General features: G+C 45.1%; 1 protein-coding gene across 10 annotated transcripts in view; it reads left to right on the top strand.

The window, feature by feature from the left end:
• Positions 1 to 17,859, top strand: part of NHSL2 (NHS like 2) — a 272,794-nt gene extending 254,935 nt beyond the window's left edge. For 6 of the 10 annotated variants that reach the window (XM_081277332.1, XM_081277327.1, XM_081277329.1 and 3 more), the window contains 6 exons: positions 1,676 to 1,803; positions 2,094 to 2,286; positions 4,601 to 4,732; positions 6,240 to 8,552; positions 11,232 to 11,364; positions 12,159 to 17,859. In XM_081277332.1, the coding sequence (XP_081133458.1) occupies positions 1,676 to 1,803; positions 2,094 to 2,286; positions 4,601 to 4,732; positions 6,240 to 8,552; positions 11,232 to 11,364; positions 12,159 to 12,480 (3,221 nt within the window). In that variant the 3' untranslated portion in view covers positions 12,481 to 17,859. The remainder of the gene's footprint in view (positions 1 to 1,675; positions 1,804 to 2,093; positions 2,287 to 4,600; positions 4,733 to 6,239; positions 8,553 to 11,231; positions 11,365 to 12,158) is intronic. The other 4 variants (XM_081277335.1, XM_081277333.1, XM_081277336.1 and 1 more) reach the window with 1 other exon arrangement.
• Positions 17,860 to 18,127: the final 268 nt, after the last annotated feature.

Genomic DNA, 18,127 nt, shown 5'->3' with positions numbered 1-18,127 from the left:
CATCTGTGGGGTCTCCCATTCTGGGCTTCACTCACTCTGCTCTTACAATAACTTTGCCCACATGCCTCCTGCTTAGCAACTACCTCACTAGTACCTCACTAGCCCACTATACAGCACCCAGACTTCCCCTGTTTTGTACTCTTAACCAGACTGAGTTTCCTCTCCATGTGAATCACATCTCTGGGCTGCGGATGTAGCACATTGGCAAAGGCTTGCCTAGCATTTGCCAGGTCCTGGGTTCTATTCACAGCATCTCAAAAAAAAAAATCACATCTCTTACTACTCATGGGTTTCCAGAAGCCCCTGATGCAGGGCTGGATCCCCCAAGACATGCCTGGTGGATGCTAAATGCATAGAGGTCTTGTGTCAGCTCTTGTTTATCTATACCAACAACAGTTAATGCCAATGAAGAATAAAAAACAGCCAGTGGGCCTCCCAACTGGACTGTAGCCATAACCTCCACCTCCCTACTAAGGCAGTGGTGACCTTAGAGAAGCGAGGTGCTGAGGGACACCATGAGCCTTGTGTTCAGATAACAAGAAGCTGCCATGCAGAAAAAAAGAGTCGGTGTTCTCTGTGTTGCTGCCATGGCAGAATTAGGACCAGTGGTTAGAAATTCAGAGGGAGGCAGATTCCACCTCCAGATAAGGAAGAACTTTTCTGATATGCTTGACTGCCCCAACTGTCCATGGAAGGAATGAGCTGCCCTTGGGAGGGAGTGAGTTCCCCTTCCCTGCAGGTGTGTGCTCTGATGCCAAAAGAGCACATCAGGGCTGGGGTTCTGACTCAATGGTAAAGCGCTTGTCTCACATGTGTGAGGCACTGTGTTCAATTCTCAGCATTGCGTATAAATAAATGAATAAAATAAAGGTCCATAAAAAGCCATTTAAAAAAAGAGCACGTAGAAGGGCTGCTGAGGAGGAAGTCTGAGCACAAAACTGAGTGTTGGATTAAAGAACCCTAAGAGCAAGCCCAAGTTTCCATGATTCTAAGTCTTTGTCCAAAGTATAGAGAGCCATGAATGTTTGTTATTTTACTGTCTCTTCCTTCATTTATTCATCTGCGTCATCTCTTCAGTCAAATCCATTCAAATCTCATTCATCCTTATTCCCTGGTGATGCCCCTGAACTTGGCCCTCTTCTATGCTGCTACCTTCTCCTTTCCTTTTCTTCCCCTTAGCCTTCCTAGACATGACCCTACCCACAGTGGAACCAGATCTATACAAGCTCAAGTAAGAATTCTTGTCATCCAGGAAAGAGCTCCAGACAGGACTTTCCAGTTTAGATATCTCCTTGCTTCACGTAGATCTTTCCTTGCTAGAGTTGCGGAAAATCTGAAGAACTATAGGGCTTCAAACAAAGGACCTTGTAGCAAAAGGTATCTGCATCCTGAGCCACTACTCTGATTTGAGAACTTAAGGTAGAGGCCATCAGATGAAGACTTGGTGCCTGAAGCGACACAGCTCAGATTTATTGACTTTCTTTTCTCCTCTGCCCTCATGGAAGCAGGCATCTTTCTATTTCCAAATCCAGTGGCTCCAACACCAGGGATAGTCCAAAGAAAGAACATGAGTCAGGCCTGGCAGCTAGTGCAGGAGCCCTGGCTTGTGGTCCTCCCCGAGCCTAGTGCTTGGCCTTGGCCCCCTAGAGTGTGTCTCCACTGTGCTATTTTTCAGAAGAATATGAGGAACAGTACTCGGAGGCCAGACTTCTGGGGCAGACCTTCCGCTCTTCTGATGAGGCCCCTGAGCCCACCCCCAGCTCAAGGCCCCAGTCTGCCAAACGTCTGGAATTTGTGTTGATGGTGAGTTGCCTCTTACCCCACCTGGGAGAGCCAGCCTGCTTCCACTGACAGGGGACCTCCAGCTGCTTACATTGCCCACTGGAAGCTACTGCTCACCTCTGCTCACCAGCAGAGTTCTCTGAGGCCCCACTGGATGGGCCCTGCACAGCAGGCAACCTGCAGGCAACCTGTCCACGCTTTTCTGCCTCCCAGATGAAGTCTCCAACCACTCTGCCTAAACAGTCATCCTATGGGCTCTGGTTCATCACCAGTCTGTAGCACACCCTTTCCATCACCTTCTCTCCCAACAGCCTACAAAACGGCAGCTGAGCGAGGATGAGACTACCACCCAGGGTGTGAGGGCCCCTGAGGCCTCCCTGAGCCTGTCTACAGCCGACAAGCCAACTGCCTGGAATGGCCCCTTCCCTCTGCCCATCCTAGAGGAAAAGCGGTGGCCTCAGCCCTGCTCCACGCAGTCTGATCTTGTGCCCATCAACATCTCTGGTAGAGTTGCTTAGCACCACCTGTTTGCTTCCCTCCATGCCACTACAGCCCATCCTCTCCAAATGCACTGGGTTCTGGGGAGGGAGGGCCACTGTCTTGCTACTGGCTCACCCTGCACTGTCACAGTCACGGCTCTCACTAGGGAATGGAGGCATGCAGAAGGGGGACTCTGGCTGCTCTCCTTCACTCCCTATCATCACTGCCACTCTAGCTGATGCCATTTGATAGCAAACAAAATTTTCTTAACAGAAAGCTCTAAAACTTTGTGAACTTGGATGTTCTTCAGAGCATATATGGAAACTTAAAGTTTGGGAGTTCTGTTTGGTTGAAGAAAGACAATGTCATGTGCCCAAAGCTAGGTCTGGAGTATAAACTGAAGGCAGAGTGGGAGGGTAGGAGTCAGAGGACTGATGGTAAGAGGGGAGGGTCATCCAGGCACAGACCAAAAGCCCTTTCCCACACACTAGGTCTTCTGGCAAGGTGGGCCTCCTCAACTTATTTGGCAAATTTTTCAAGAGAAGGAAATAGTAAGCCTGGCACAGTGATGCACACTTGCAATCCTTGCTACTTGGCAGGCTGAGGCAGTAAGGATCACGAGTTCTAGGCCAGTCTCAGCAAGTTAGCAAAACTCTGTCTCAAAACTAAAAAAAAAGCAAAAGAGCCAGAGGTTATAGCTTAGTGGTAGAGTGCCCCTGAGTTCAATTCCCAGTACCACAAAAGAAAGAAAAAAAGAAAAGGATGTAGTAATAGAGACTAAGGCAAAAAAGACCAAAAGGGACCCTGGGACAACCTTGAGAGTGGGGAGGTAATCTTTATAGCCCAGCTGGCTGTGACTCTGGGGGTCTGTGGCATCCTCTGCAACATTGGCTCTAAGGGGAAGAGGAAGAAAACCAGTCATGACAGAAGAGACAGGGCCAAGGACCTGATGAAATCAAGACCTTAGTGACCCAAAGGAATCAGAGGGAAACTTCAAGCCAGCACAAGCCCTGCTATGCTGGAACAAGTTGATGAAGACAATGAGGACAGCTCTGACCACATGTGAGGATGTTCCCTGGATAAGGGAACATCCTTTGCAATTAGAGTCATCTTGGGGAATGAAAGCTAGGAAGTAGAGCCCATCACCTAGGGAAATATGCCAGAGGAATAAGGGCTGAGGAGAGACTCACAAAGTGATATTGGGCACTCTGTTTCTAAATGACTATCTTACTGACCCTGAGTTTTGCCCACAGAGCCACTTGCTGCTGTGTATCTGTATGTTTGTGTGTGTATGTGCATGCACACATGCACACTCACACATACAACTGTGTGGCTGAGAGGGGACGATCTACTAAGCCAGTTACTGAAAGAGACAGGGAGAGGGGAACTGCGTACCTGCTTCCACAGCATTGCCTCACCCCCACTTTGCCCCAGCAATTTCGCAGAAGCCAAAGACTGACCCAGAACTTTAAGAGAGCTAGGGCTCAGCTGGGTATGGCGGTACACATTTTTAATCCCAGCTACTCAGGAGGCTGAGGCAGGAGAATCACAAGATCAAAGCCAACCTTGACAACTTAGTGAGACTCTGTCTTAAAATATAATAAGAAAGTATAGGGGTGTAGCTCCTAGAGTGCTTACCTAGTGCAAGACTCCAAGTTCATTCCTAGCACTGCAAAAAAGACCATTGCAAAAAAACAAAAAAAGAAAAGAAAAAAGAGCCGGCGGGGGCGTGGGGGATAACATCACCATGCAGCAGCCAATTTTGGTAAAATGTGACCAGGAGACTGTGGAACAGAATATCAGGCTGTTTCCTAGATGGTGGAGGGGGAGCAGTGGACAGCTTCTTGGAGACACTGGCCTCACCTGGCCCCCTATAAAGACTTTCTCACAAGATATCACAGTCAAGCAACATCTAATCTCAGTCAGTCACTCTGCACTAATGGTTTTCACTCCTGACTGTACATCTGAATAACTGCGGGAGGGGTTCTAGAAAATACTCCTTTCTATTTAGGCCTTACTCTCACAGAGTGAAGTAAGTGTTCTAGAGTGGATTCCAGGCCTTGGAAGATTCAAAGGCTGCCCAGTTTATTTCAGAATGAATCAGGGTTGAAAACCATTGCCCTAATCCACCTAAGATTTAAAGGTGACCTGGATGCAGCCTGTGAAACAGCATGTGTCCCTTGCACCAAATAGGGAAGGATAGGGAAGAAGTGCCACCACCTGGATGCTATTCATGCTCATTGCTACTGCCATCATCCCTTCTCTCTACCTCAGGCCAGTTTCACTGTACTTTAAAGAGAAACCAGGATGCACCCAAGTGTCTTTATTTTGGCTACAGGACAGCAGTTTGATAAACACGCAAGTTTGCGACACTCGTTGTTTAACACAGAAACAGCCGTGAACCCCAAGTCCACCCTGAGGCGGAGGCGGACCATTATTGGATTCTCTAACTTTTCCCAGCGAGACCAAGGTGACCCCACCACAGCAATCCCCCAGAACCTTCCCCTCTTCCACTTCCACCGGTCCTGCCACCCAAGTGGCATTGTGGTTTTGGGGAACAGTAATAATTCAAAGGGGTGGGACTTTAGACATCCTGAGAAAACCAATGTGGTAATTAAGGATAGCCAGGAGAATCTTGTCAAGGGCATCAACTGAATAAGGAGAGCATGTTCCCAGAACTAATTTGCTCATTACATTATTGTTTTCCATTATAAATGTAATGTATCTGGGTGCGGTTGTGCACACCTGTAATTCCAGATGCTCAGGAGGCTGAGGCAGGAGAATCATTAAGTTCAAAGCCAGCCTCAGCAAACGTGAGGCGCTAAGCAACTCAGTGAGACCCTGTCTCTAAATAAAATGCAAAATAGGGCTGGGGATGTGGCTCAGTTATCGAGTGCCCCTGAGTTCAATCCCAAGTACTCCCCCACATAAATAAATAAATAAATAAATGTAATATGACCACATATGCCAAATTTAAACAAATAGATAAACAGGGTGGGGTGGGGGATCACCACCAAAACCACTTCTTCACTGAACCATTATTACCAAATGCTTCCCAAGAGCACAGACCCAGACTGGAATGTCAGTGGTAGAACACTCGCCTAACATGTGCAAGGCCCTCAGTTCCCAGAGCCACAAAAAATAAAATAAAATAAAACACACACACCAGAAAGATGGATGTGATCACTTACTAACCATAAGGCCTTGTCCAAGTTATATAACCACTCTGAGCCTCACCTTCTTCATCTGTAAATTGAGGATAATGATACTGACCCAGTTGAGTCATTATGAGGATTAGACTTTTTTGTGTAATCTGCCTAACATGTGCCTGGTATATAGTCAACTTTCAACAAATGGTGGCTATTTGTACAAATTCTAGCAGAAGTAATAATAATGATGATACAATAGTCATAATTGTGTATATGAGAAAAACCTCTGGAGATTTGCAACACCTGAGCAGTTTCCTCACATCTATAGGTTATTCTGAGTCTTTTGCGTTGCAAAGGTAAAAAACAACAGGTGCCAAAAATGCAGTTAGGCTCTGGGCATTCCACCTCTGGCATATTCCACACTCGCTGCTAGAGCTGCAAGTTACACAGTGCTGTCCTTAGTCAGTTTGGAAGCCTTTGCTCTCATGTCAGGATTGACAGACACTGGGGGCTGTGATGGTTTCATGAGCCTGGGGAGAAAGTATGGGAAAAATTCAAGGTGTTCCCATGGGATTCTTCCCCTCTAAAGGGAATCATCAAACCTGGAAAATCTTTGGCAGCCATCTGGACGATTCAGGGGTACCCTGACTCACTTGTGGCCGTGGGCAGGAACCCAAATTCCCCAGCATCCTCATCTATGAAAAGGAAGAACCAAGGAATTGTGAGCAAGCTGTTGGTAAATGCTTCTTGGCAAAAAGCTCCTGTCTCAAAACAGCTGATGGGGGATCCCTTGCTGTACCCCTAATGTTCTGTGCTTTCTTCCTCCAGGTCACAGCAACAGCCCGGCAGGCAGTGTGGCTCAACCTATCACCTCAGACACCAGGCCTAGCCACTCAGCTCCACAAAGTGTTCATGGAAGAGTTGCTGTTGGGCAGGAAGCTCGGTTCCCAAATCTCTCCTCTCCAGGACTGAGAAATCCATCTAGTGAGCCCGAAGACCCTCACCAGGCACGTGGTGGCCCAGATCCTCCTGGCATGGAGAGCATGGGAATGGTGTATAGTGTCCCCAGTTCTTGCAATGGACCAACAGAATCAACGTTCTCTGCTTCCTGGAAGGGAGATGCTTTTACCTACATAACTCCAAGTGCCACCAGCCAGAGCAGTCAAGTCAATGAAAATGGAAAAAATCCTTCCTCGGGGAATTCTTGGGTCTCTCTGAATACACTTCCACCTCTGATTCCTAAAGAAGCAGCTTCCCTTTTTGTCACCCGCGATAACCCAGCAGGGTGCAGTGGGTTAACTGGCTACTCTGAGCACCCTACTCAACGAAGGCAAGTGCCAGAAAGACCCCCTAAGATTGGCCTTCTGACTGGTGGTACCTCAAGGCTTGAGACAGGCCCAGGTGGGACCAGCAGATTTCGGGAGCGGTCATTATCTGTGCCCACAGACTCAGGAATCACAGATGTAGACTACGAAGAAGAACAGAAGGCCAGTGAGGCCTGTGCTCTGCCTTATGCCAGTACAAGCTCTGAGGGCAGTAACAGTGCTGACAACATTGCATCCCTTAGTGCTGAGCAGGAGGCCCGTCACAGAAGGCAGAGATCCAAGAGTATCTCACTCAAGAAGGCCAAAAAGAAGCCTTCTCCACCAACACGTAGTGTCTCACTGGTCAAAGATGAGCCAGTCCTCTTGCCAGAAGGTGGATCAGCATTGCCCAAGGACCAGAGGCCCAGGAGCCTTTGCCTCTCTTTGGAACACCAAGGACATAACCCATCCCATCCAGATGCTCAGGGTCACCCAGCTGTGCCAACCCTCAAAGATTCAGAAGGTACACAATTTTCCCACCACTGGTATCTTACTGACTGGAAGTCTGGTGACACCTACCAATCTTTGTCTAGCTCCAGCACTGCCACTGGCACCACAGTCATTGAGTGTACCCAAGTTCAAGGCAGCTCAGAATCTCTTGCCTCTCCTTCCACCTCCAGAGCCACGACACCTTCCCAACTCTCCATCGAGGTGGAGGCCAGAGAAGTATCCTCCCCAGGAAGGCCCACTGGACTGATGTCACCTTCCAGTGGATACTCCAGCCAGTCAGAGACACCAACACCCACTGTCTCCATGTCCTTGACCCTGGGCCACTTACCCAGTTCAAGCAGCAGTGTCCGGGTACGTCCAGTGGTACCTGAAAGAAAGTCATCACTACCCCCAACATCACCAATGGAGAAAATTTCCAAGTCACGGCTATCATTTGACCTACCATTGACCTCTTCAGCCAACCTAGATCTGTCTGGGATGAGTATCTCCATCCGCAGTAAAACCAAGGTGAGCCGCCATCACTCAGATACCAATTTTGGGGCCAAGCTGGCACAGAAAACTAGTCCCAACCAGCCAGTCATGCCCATGGTTACTCAGTCTGACTTGCGTTCTGTTCGCCTGAGGTCAGTCAGCAAGTCTGAGCCAGAAGATGACATTGAGAGCCCAGACTATGCTGAGGAACCCACAGCAGAAGTCTTCACCTTGCCAGAAAGAAAGGTGAAACCTCCTGTAGCTGAGAAGCCTCCACTGGCCCGAAGGCCTCCAAGCTTGACCCATAAACCACCATCTGTCCCAGAGGAATACCCACTAACTTCACCTGTGACCCCCAAGAATGCCATTCAACCTGTGAGGCCGCTCCCCCAAGACAGCTACACGGTGATGCGGAAACCAAAGCCCTCTAGCTTCCCTGATGCCCGGAGCCCAGGGGAGTCAACAGGACCCTCATCTCTTGTTTTTACGCCTTTTGCCAGTTCCTCTGGTGCTTTCTTCTCAGGAACACAGCAACCTCCCCAGGGATATATGGGGGACGAAGGCCTCAAGGTGAGAGCCCTGCCTGAAAGAATTAGCCTCCAGAGCCAGGAAGAAGCCGAGAGAAAGACGGGCAAGATTCCACCTCCTGTACCAAAAAAGCCCAGTGTGCTGTACCTGCCTCTCACCTCTCCAGTAGCTCAGATGGAGGCCTATGTGGCAGAACCAAGACTGCCTCTCAGTCCCATCATCACCCTGCAGGAAGATACCAAGTGTCCCCCCATCAGGGATGACCTGCCTGGTAAAAGGACAACTTCAGCTCCAAAGTTTGACAGTGAAAAGGAGGCAAGCTCTCTGGGTTAGTAAATTGCCCATGGGCTTTTTCTTTTAATCACAGGAGGGATGTGGGTGAGGATGGAGTACCCAAGGAAGAAGCAGATGCCCCAGAATGCTTATCCTCATCCCAGGATAACCAAATCAGTAGGAACACCTCTTGAGGATTTGGGTTATTCTGAATAGGAATTGTAGGCAAGGAGGCCTTACTGTCCTTGGGGTCAGGACTGATCTAGGGAAGATCTCCAAAGTCAAGTCTGGGTGAGTCTACCCTTGATTCAGGTGCTGAGATAATGAAATCAAACTAGCCCCTAGGACACTAGGACATCAGGATCTACTCACCAGGCACACATCCCCTGCCTAGCATTCTATCTCACTGAACAGTACTTTTCATTACCCACTAAATGTAATTTCATGCAGGGGACTCAGTACACTCACAGATCAAGTTCAAGTGCCATGGCTGGCATGCAGGCTTCTAAAACAATGAATTCTATCACCACCAGTAGCCTTTCTTGGTGCCATCAAGAGGTATACACTTACTTGGAACTATAAGAGCTAGTTAATGATTCACATCCTTTTTGTTTGTTTCTCACTTTTTTCTTTTTTTCTTTTCTTTTTTTTTTTGCACTAGTAGGAATTGAACCCAGGGGTTCTCTCCCACTGAGCTGCATCACAAGTCCTTTTTTATTTTTTTGTTTTGAGACAGGATCTCACTACATTACCCTGGCTGGCTTCAAATTTGCCATCCTTCATATCTCAGCCTCCTGAGTAGATGGCATTACAGGCGTGTACCATTGTACCTGGCTAATTTCCATCTTTTAGTTTCAATTGTAAAATGCACATAACATTTACCATCTTAAGCATTTTTTGTGGTAAATGAGGATTGAACCTAGGGCCTCAAGCAGACAGGGCAAGTACTCTACCACTCAGCTACATCCCCAGCACCCATCCTAACCATTTTTAAGTATGCATTGCTTTAGGGTTAAATGTATTTGTATTGTTGAGACACCCATCTCCAAAACCCTTTTCATCTTGCAAAAAACGAAAATCTATACCCATTAAACAACACTTATTTTCCTCCTCCTCCAAGGCCATTGCAACCACCATTCTGCTTTGTGGGTCTATGAATTTGGCTACTCTTGATATCTCAAAGAAGTAGAATCATACAGTACTTGTCTTTTTTGTGACTGGCTTATTTCATTTAATGTCCTCAAGGCTCATCCATGTTTCTCATCTTTTTAAAATCCTTAACAACAAATCTCACAATCTCATGACCTTCTAAAACAAGCAAATAAATCAAAGTCACGGGTTATTTTAGAATGTTACCTGAAGCTGGGTGTGGTGGCACATGTCTGTAATCCCCAGCAATTCAGGAGGTTGAGGCAGGAAGATTGCAAGTTTGCGGCCAGCCTCAGTAACTTAGCGATACCATCTCAAAATAAAATAAAATAAAAAGGGATGGGGATGTAGCTCAATGGTAGATCACCTTTGAGTTCAATCTCTAGTACCACAAAAAAAAAATGAAAAAAAGAATATGCTTCCTCATACTCCACAGGTTCCTGCTGAGATTCAGACAGGTCCCACTTTCACCCACTGGATAAGAGTCATTCCTTAAGCTTGCTCTTAGTTCCTTGAGTTTTAAAAATGGAGATCATCATATTAAATGAAATAAGCTAGACTCATAAATACAAGGGTTATATGTTTTCTCTCATTTGTGCAAGTTAGAGAGAAAAGGGATATCATGAAAATAGAAGGGAGACCAATAGAGTAAAGGAAAGATCAGGAAGAGAGAAATGAATGGCAAGAAGAGGTAATAGGATTTCAGTTGAGCACATTGTGTGATATGGCCAGGAGCAGTGGTGCACACCTGTAATCCTAACTACTTGGGAAGCTAAGGCAGAAGGATCACAAATTTAGAGCCAACCTGGGCAGCTTAGCAAGACCCTGTCTCAAATTTTAAAAAAAAAAATTAAAAGGGCTGGGGATATACTTCAGTGATCAAGCATCTCTGGGTTTAATCCCCAGTACCAGAAAAAATGATGTAATGTGCATGTATAAATATGCCATAATTAAACCCTCTATTCTGCATAATTATTACCACACCAATAAAAAATGATGTATTTAAAATGAAAGGTGCCAGGGGTGTAGCCCAGTTATAGAACACTTATCTAGCACGTGTGAAACCTTGGGTTCCATCCCTAACACTGGAACAATATATATATATATATATATATATATATATATATATATATATATATATATATATATATATATATAAATTAGGCTGAGATTGTTGCTCAGGGATAGAGTGCTTGCCTAACATGTATGAGGCACTGGGTTCAGTACTCAGCACCACATGAAAATAATAAAATAAAGGTATTGTGTTTATCCACAAGTAAAAAAAAATATTTAAAAAAATAAAAATTAAAATAAAACAAGAGAATGCTTAGACCACCTGTTGTCATGAAAAAAGGCACATGAAAACAGTGACCCAGAGCAATCTTCACCACTCACTCTACCTTGGGCAAATCATTCTTCTTAACTTCATATTCCTTCTCTGCAAAGCGAAAGCATTATAAATCTCCACCCTACTGCCCTTCCATAGTTACTTTGAACATCACATGAAATAAACATATGAGAATGAATGTGATTTGTCCTATCTGTTGTGGTCAAAGTCATTCATTCCTTCTGGTTCTATGCCTAGGGAGTTCTGTGGAGCCAAGCACCGAAGAGAAAAGTTTAATCAGTGATAAAACAGCCGAATGGATTGCGGAGGAGGATGATGACGTGTTTGTGGCTTCACGCACAACTGAAGATTTATTTACTGTGATACACAGGTCTGAACCATTTTCCTTCATTCTATTGCAGTCCCTTTTTTTACTTAAAGAAAAACTGCTGCCTCTAAGCAGCCATTACAATTGCAACTGGAGACTACATTCAGATACTCACATATGTGAGTGCAGTCCAGGGCCTCACATCTCAAATTTACTGACATCTTTGGGTAAAGTGGAGGAGGGGAAGGGAGGGGAAGACCAGGTGCTGAGTGAGAGGCCCCTCGTCTCCTAGCAACCGCTTGGCCTATTGTGGCTCCATCTGCTCTCTCACAGCTCTGTCTAGAGTCAGAGACATTTAACCCTTCACAGAATTCCTTGTACCACAAAATCCTATCAAAAGATGATGTGGGGCACTTAGGCAGCATATCAAAGCAGGAACTTAGGCAAAGGGGGAGTACATGAGGCACAGGGGCACAAGGCAGAGAGGGGCTTGGTGACAAGGAACCTGGAAAGAACCCAGTTACCAGAGCCTGAGCACCAGTTCAGAACAGAATCAGTCCTAAGACTGTCCTGATTCAGTCACTGAGCTACTAGCCTAGACTACTTGCATTTGTCCTTGGTCCCAGAACCTGGGCAGGACTGAACCTGCAGGCACAGGCCGAGGTTCAGTGGACATTGTAGGGCATGTGGAGAATGCGGTGGGGGCCAATCAGGGATTTAAGGGCTTAGAGGTAGGAGAGAAAGCCAGTCAATACACTTTCAAGACTACCATGTACACATTCTCAGCTGCATCACTATAAAGTTTTGGTAAATGTCTGCACCCCAAATTCACTCAGACCAAGCTTTCTCTTATTTAGGTCCAAAAGAAAACTGCTTGGCTGGAAGGAGCCTGGAGAGGGTTTTGCCAGCAGCAGACCAAGCTCTCACTCACCGGTAAAGAACACAGCTGATTCTCCAATCAGTGAGCCTGCCACCACTGCAGGGTCAAGCGGCATTGCCAGCCTAGATGCTGGCAGAAATGATGATTTCAAGGCCTTGCTCCTGAAGAAGGGAAGTAAGGCAGCTCCAAGGTCCCGCCCCTCAGCAGCTGAACTGCTGAAGACCACTAACCCACTGGCTAGGAGAATTATTGCACAGTTTTCAAAAGACTATGAAAACACCGATAACTCCAGTACCTAAGCCCTGGGTTCAACAAACAGGGTTTACTTACTAAACTTGAGTAGAGAAGGGGGAAGAGAAAGGGTTATAAAAAGGAACCATGGAAGTCACAAAAGAGCCTACATTTCTTTTACATTAACTCACACTCTGGCCAGCAGGAAAGAGGCTACTTCAACTAGAACTGAAGTTGTAAGGCGCTGGAATGGTCTTTAAACATTTGCATTTCCATAATTACACCCTCACCATGACTGGTTACTGGGTTTCTTCTTATTTTCCCCCAGTGGTGTGCACTGACTAAGGAGGAATTCTCAGAAGCAAAGGTTGTGCCATCTTTTTCATGTCACCTTTTCAATTAATGTCCTGGCTGCTCCAGCCCTGGCTCCTGCCACTGGCAGCCGCAGTAAGAGAGCAGAAAGGGGGTTGTCAACCCCTTGGGGGTGGGGCCATCAGGTGCCATTGCTGATTATTCATTCTCATGAGGAGGCCTTGACAAACCTGTATGGAGTTACAGAAAAACTGTGAGGCCTCCTTAACCACAGTGTGATTCCTCCAGTGAGTTTTACAGGTGTGCACTTATTTCGGCATGGGGTTGATTGGATGGCTTTTGTGGTGCAAAATATGAATGTGACTCTATCCTGAAACTTCATGCCTTTTTCAGTTTGATTGTCTACACGGAGATCAGGGTGATGAGTTTCAATAAATGTATAGGACCTCCCAACATTATCTAGAAAAGGTCCTGACTGGGTGGATTTGGATGAACCAAGCTCAGCCAACAAACAAAGTAGCTGTTCCCTCAGATCTATCCAAGGTAACTCGCACGTGCGCCTTGAGGTCCTTCAAATGTCAGTCAACATGGATAGCTAAGATCTGTGCCCAGGTCATGCTGCATTCTAAGAATTCCTATTTCATTTGCATATAGCATTCAGTACAGGAAGTAATTAGCTGAAGGGCCAGCATCATCAAAGGCTCAAGGAGAATAAGTGCATTTTCCCCCACACCATTCAATTCAGATGGCACTTTGTGGTTGGTTGGATTTTGTTTAAAGGAATTCTGACTCTATTCCAAAAACCAAGAACTTATAGATTAAAAGGATCTACCCAGAATCTTAAAGGCAACCTTGCAAGTTGCTATGGCCCATAATGCAAAAAGGGCTACTTTTTGCCATTTACAGTCTGCTGTTTGACCAACTTTCAGTTAACCATGCTCTTGGAGTACATAAGAACTTGGGTAAATGGGATACTGAAAAGAGTTTTGGAACAGTGATTGCAACCCCTCCCCCATCCAAAGCAATCAGCCACTAACTATTCTTTTCAGCTCAATTTTCTAAGCAGAGCAAGAGCAGTGATTCATTTGATTTCCATATCCCTAATTTCTGGGAGTTGAGGACAAGACAGGAAAAGCATTGAACAGAGAAAACCTACTGACCAATGTTGGAAAGTTTTAATTGTCTACCGGTCCCAAGAGGCAAAAAAGAAAGTCAAATGAAATTGTAGCCTGCTTCACAAAGAGGGTTCCCAGACCCCTTCCTCCTTTATGCTCACCCTACAGATTCATTTGTCAACTTCCTGGAAGATGCATCAAGAGTTCCAGTGACAAGCAGATCTCAATTTTGATAGGACACTCTTCACCAATGAGAAGCAAGTTCTTAGCTCAACTGTCCACACTCCAGTTGGACAGAGAAACTGAAAACCCACTTTAAGTGCTAAGAAGACTCAGGCTTCTCACATAGAAGCCCTAGGCCTAGGCTACTGGTTGGTCCAATTATGAATTCTAGACTAATGGGAGCAGCCAGGCTCACCAACTCCCTTGCAATCAGCAACTCTCCCGATTTAGAAAGAAGCCACTGAGAATAGTAGACAGCTGGTCAAAGTCCAGTTGCTTTTGAAAGTATTTGAACTATCTGGTTTGAAGTTTCTGGGGGGTTGCCAGAAATGAAATAAAATAGATTCATCCTTGGCCTTAGTTTATACATGAATGCTACACTTATCTGTCCTGGACTCAGAATTCCAAATGATGGAAACATTTTGCTCTGGAAGGAAATGAAGGAGTGTTTGTGTTTTTGCCTAACAAAAGTGAAAGGCTGCCAGGGCCTGCTCCTTGGGAACCATTATGAACAGCTGAACTCTAAAGTATGAGAGTATAATGTAGGACTTATTACTTCTGCTGTTTTTTCTGGAAGCTTCTTGTTTGTGAGTTCTAGTGGGTTTTGCCTCTCCCTTTGCCTTGCTACCTATGGAGATATTCCCTAAAGTTTCTAAAGCTAAATGCCCAGACACTTTGGTGTTTTACAATTTCTGTGATCCTTGTTTTCCTCTACAGAACTCCATATGCCTAGAATTTTTTTTAATATCTTTGTGTCATTACCATGGCCCACACATGTCCCCATTAGCACAAGAGGATTTGGGAGCAGAGATTGTATGGTGAGAGACATTTAGGACTGGAAATATTCATTTAATATTTTGCAAAAGATGGATCTAGTCCCCAAAAAACCAAACCATAAATCTTCTACAATTCATTGATTTAATTAATACCAAGCATCTTTTCTTCTCCTAACACTCAAACTCTCTCCTGCCCTTATCACTTTTTTGTGGTGCAAGGATCAAACCCAGGACCACATGCATGCAAGGCAAGTGCTTTACCACTGAGCTATACCCCCAGCCCTGCCTTGATTACCATAGCACTGATTTTCTCTCCCACCCAGGCATTTACCACCATGTTTGCCACCTTCTGGGCCTACTCTGCTGAGGCTGGAGAACAGAGAGAAAAATCCCCTTCCAAGAAGGCTCTCAGTAAAGCTACTACCACTGCTATGACTATTATAATAATAATGATAATAATTTCCAAAAGTGGAATATTGAAGAGGTTGGAGGGAAGTGAAGCTGGCCCCAGGATGTCAGTTTCCAACTTCAACCCTCTTTATCCGCAGCAGTAGTAGTAGGTGGCTTTGGTCTTGTCATGAGCAGAGGGAGCCATCCCCAAAGAGGCAGTTAATTGGTATCTCAGAATGCTTTGCATGTAGTGGGGATTCATTACATATTTGTGGTTCTAATGTGGACATTAGTAAGTTCTTAGTTCAAATGCAGGCTTTGCTGGTGCCTCCTCTCTTTTGCCTGTACTACTTGGACTGCCTGGGCCTCCCACCTGGCCCCAATTTGTCCCTCACCCCCAACACCCATGAACTACAGCCCTAGATAACAGCTCAACCATGAAGGACACAAGGCTACAGGCAGCCAATAGTTCACATTGGTTTAATGACCATAAGTTGACCGGCTGATAATGATCTGGAGAAATTACCACGAATGAATAATGACAACAGAGTCTCCAAAGCTGTCCTAACAAGCATTTTTGTCTGACATCCACTTTAACTATCTAGACAACACAGATCCGATTGTACCTATCTCTCTGAGCAGATCTGCCCATAAACCTGTCTTCTTCCTCATCCTGGAACTAGTCAGGAAAAAAAACAAGTTCATGCTCAGTGTTGCTCCTCACTGGTTCAGCCTTCCATATTCACCAAGTCTGTGACACAAATGGTGAGCTTTCGCTTTAATATGATTTGCCAGGGCCAGGACTAGGGTGAGGTGGGCGAAGCGCCAAGTAGGCGCCTGCCTGCTCTAAGGGCCTTGCAAGTGCCTTACCCTCGTCCGGGCCCTGTGATTTGCACTCTTCAAAGTGATATCAGTTTCTCTTCTTCCACGTATTGTTCTGATTTGGGAGGCTAACTTCCTATCTGTTGTTGCACCAAATGTTTATTGGTATCTGTTCTTTCATTCACTGCTAGAAGCCTTTGTATGCCTACGCATCACAGAATCTTCAGAGTTATCAAAAAACATAGTTGATTTCTAAGTAACCTGCTCCATGCGACAAGTTAGCACCCATTTCAGTAGGGACAGCCCTTCAGAAAAATAGTGAATAAACTGGAGGTCTGCCCACGCCATCCTCAGTCTCCTTCTGCTCCCTTCCCCCAGCACCAACTCTCCTTAGTGCCTCCTGCTTTGTTCTCCCCTCTCTAAGAAAACACGCTCTCAGGAAAGGGATAAATTAATTTACTTTGAGATTATAAATAAGGCTTAATGCTACCTCTTTTGAGGATTGCTTGCATTTTAACAGGGGAAAGCCTTAAGCCAAAGGAATGAAGTTCTACTTGCAGAATGTTAGGCATCAACTAATTGTAAAAGTGTATTTTTCACCATGGAAAGGCCAGATTCCCTGATGGCTAACTCCAGAGTATAGAAAATAACTTTATCTCCTGGAATAATTATAGATAGTAGCTGATGGTCAATCAGATTATCCAGATACCCAGTGCTGTTCAGTATGGTTACTACCAAGGGACTCTCAGAATTGGCTTCTAAAAGCCACTGAGAAAGCCTAGATCATTCATATTGTACATTAACATGTTATATAACAGAGTTAATACTACTTATCATTTGAGTAAAAGAACACAAAAATTTGAAGAGTTTGTGGAAATGTGTCCTGTTTGTGAAAGATTAAACTGTGCAACCCGTGTCCATCAATGTCAGTCGTCCAGTATTGGTAGTGATACTTATTGGAGGTACAACTTTATTAAACACAGGCCTCTGCTCTCCCTCCCCCCATTTTACCTCTGTTATGTGCTATCACTTCAGCTTGGTGTGAGAATGAGACCATATTATTATCAGAGCACCCAGTCCCTTTAAAGCCTTTGCATGTATTTCAGCTATAAGTGACAAAGATATTAGATTTAAAAGGATGAGAGAGTGGGAAAGAGATACAAAGAAGTGCCTTTGTCAAAGGGCAGAAAACAGTATAATGATTTAAACAATGATGAAATAAACAAAGTTTTAGAATACTTTGAAATAGGCTTATAGAGAACTATAGTAGTAAATGGTTATGAACACATATTAGGGGCACAACACTTTTAATACACTAGCAAAAGAAATTTGCATGAGCAATGGATTATGTAAGATAGGTATATACTTTTGTTCAGTAAAGCCCAAAATCTAGGCCAGTGGTTCTCTTAAGTGTGGTTCCAGGACTGGCAATAGCAGCATCCATGGAGGGGAGAGAGAGAGAGAGAGAGAGAGAGAGAGAGAGAGAGAGAGTGTGTGTGTGTGTGTGTGTGTGTGTGGTCCAGTGATGTTACTCCTTCAAGGCCCTGAATCACTACAGCCACAACTCTTCAACTGATCCCAACCTTTCCTGTTATTTTGGATGACATTACAGTGATCAGTTTCTGGCCAAAAGTTGTATATCATTGTCTTAGTCAGGCATATATTTGTTCGGTGTTAAGAAATTATCAGATTGAGGGCCAGGGTTGTGGCTCAGTGGTAGAGCACTTGCCTAGCATGTGTGAGGCATTGGATTTGATTCTCAGCACCACATATAAATAAATGAAGGTCCATCAACAACTAAAACTTATTTTTTAAAAAAAGAAATTATCTAATTGAGCCAGGTGTGGTGATACACGCCTGTAATCCCAGTAACTTGAAGGCTGAGGCAGGAGGATCTCAAGTTCCTGGCCAGCCTTGTCAACCTAGCAAGACTCTGTCTCAAAACAAACAAACAAAAAAAAGCTGGGTGGTAAGTGTCCCTAGGCTCAACCCTCACTACCACACACAAAAAATAAATAAATAAATACCAGATGAATCAACTATTTAAACTACAAAACCTTTGATTTGACTTATCCAGC

This window comes from Spermophilus citellus (assembly GCF_964194105.1).
Source record: "Spermophilus citellus genome assembly, chromosome: X".
Classification (NCBI taxonomy): Eukaryota; Metazoa; Chordata; class Mammalia; order Rodentia; family Sciuridae; genus Spermophilus; species Spermophilus citellus.
Note: the sequence above shows the minus strand (reverse complement) of the source record. Positions and strands in the feature narration are given on the sequence as shown.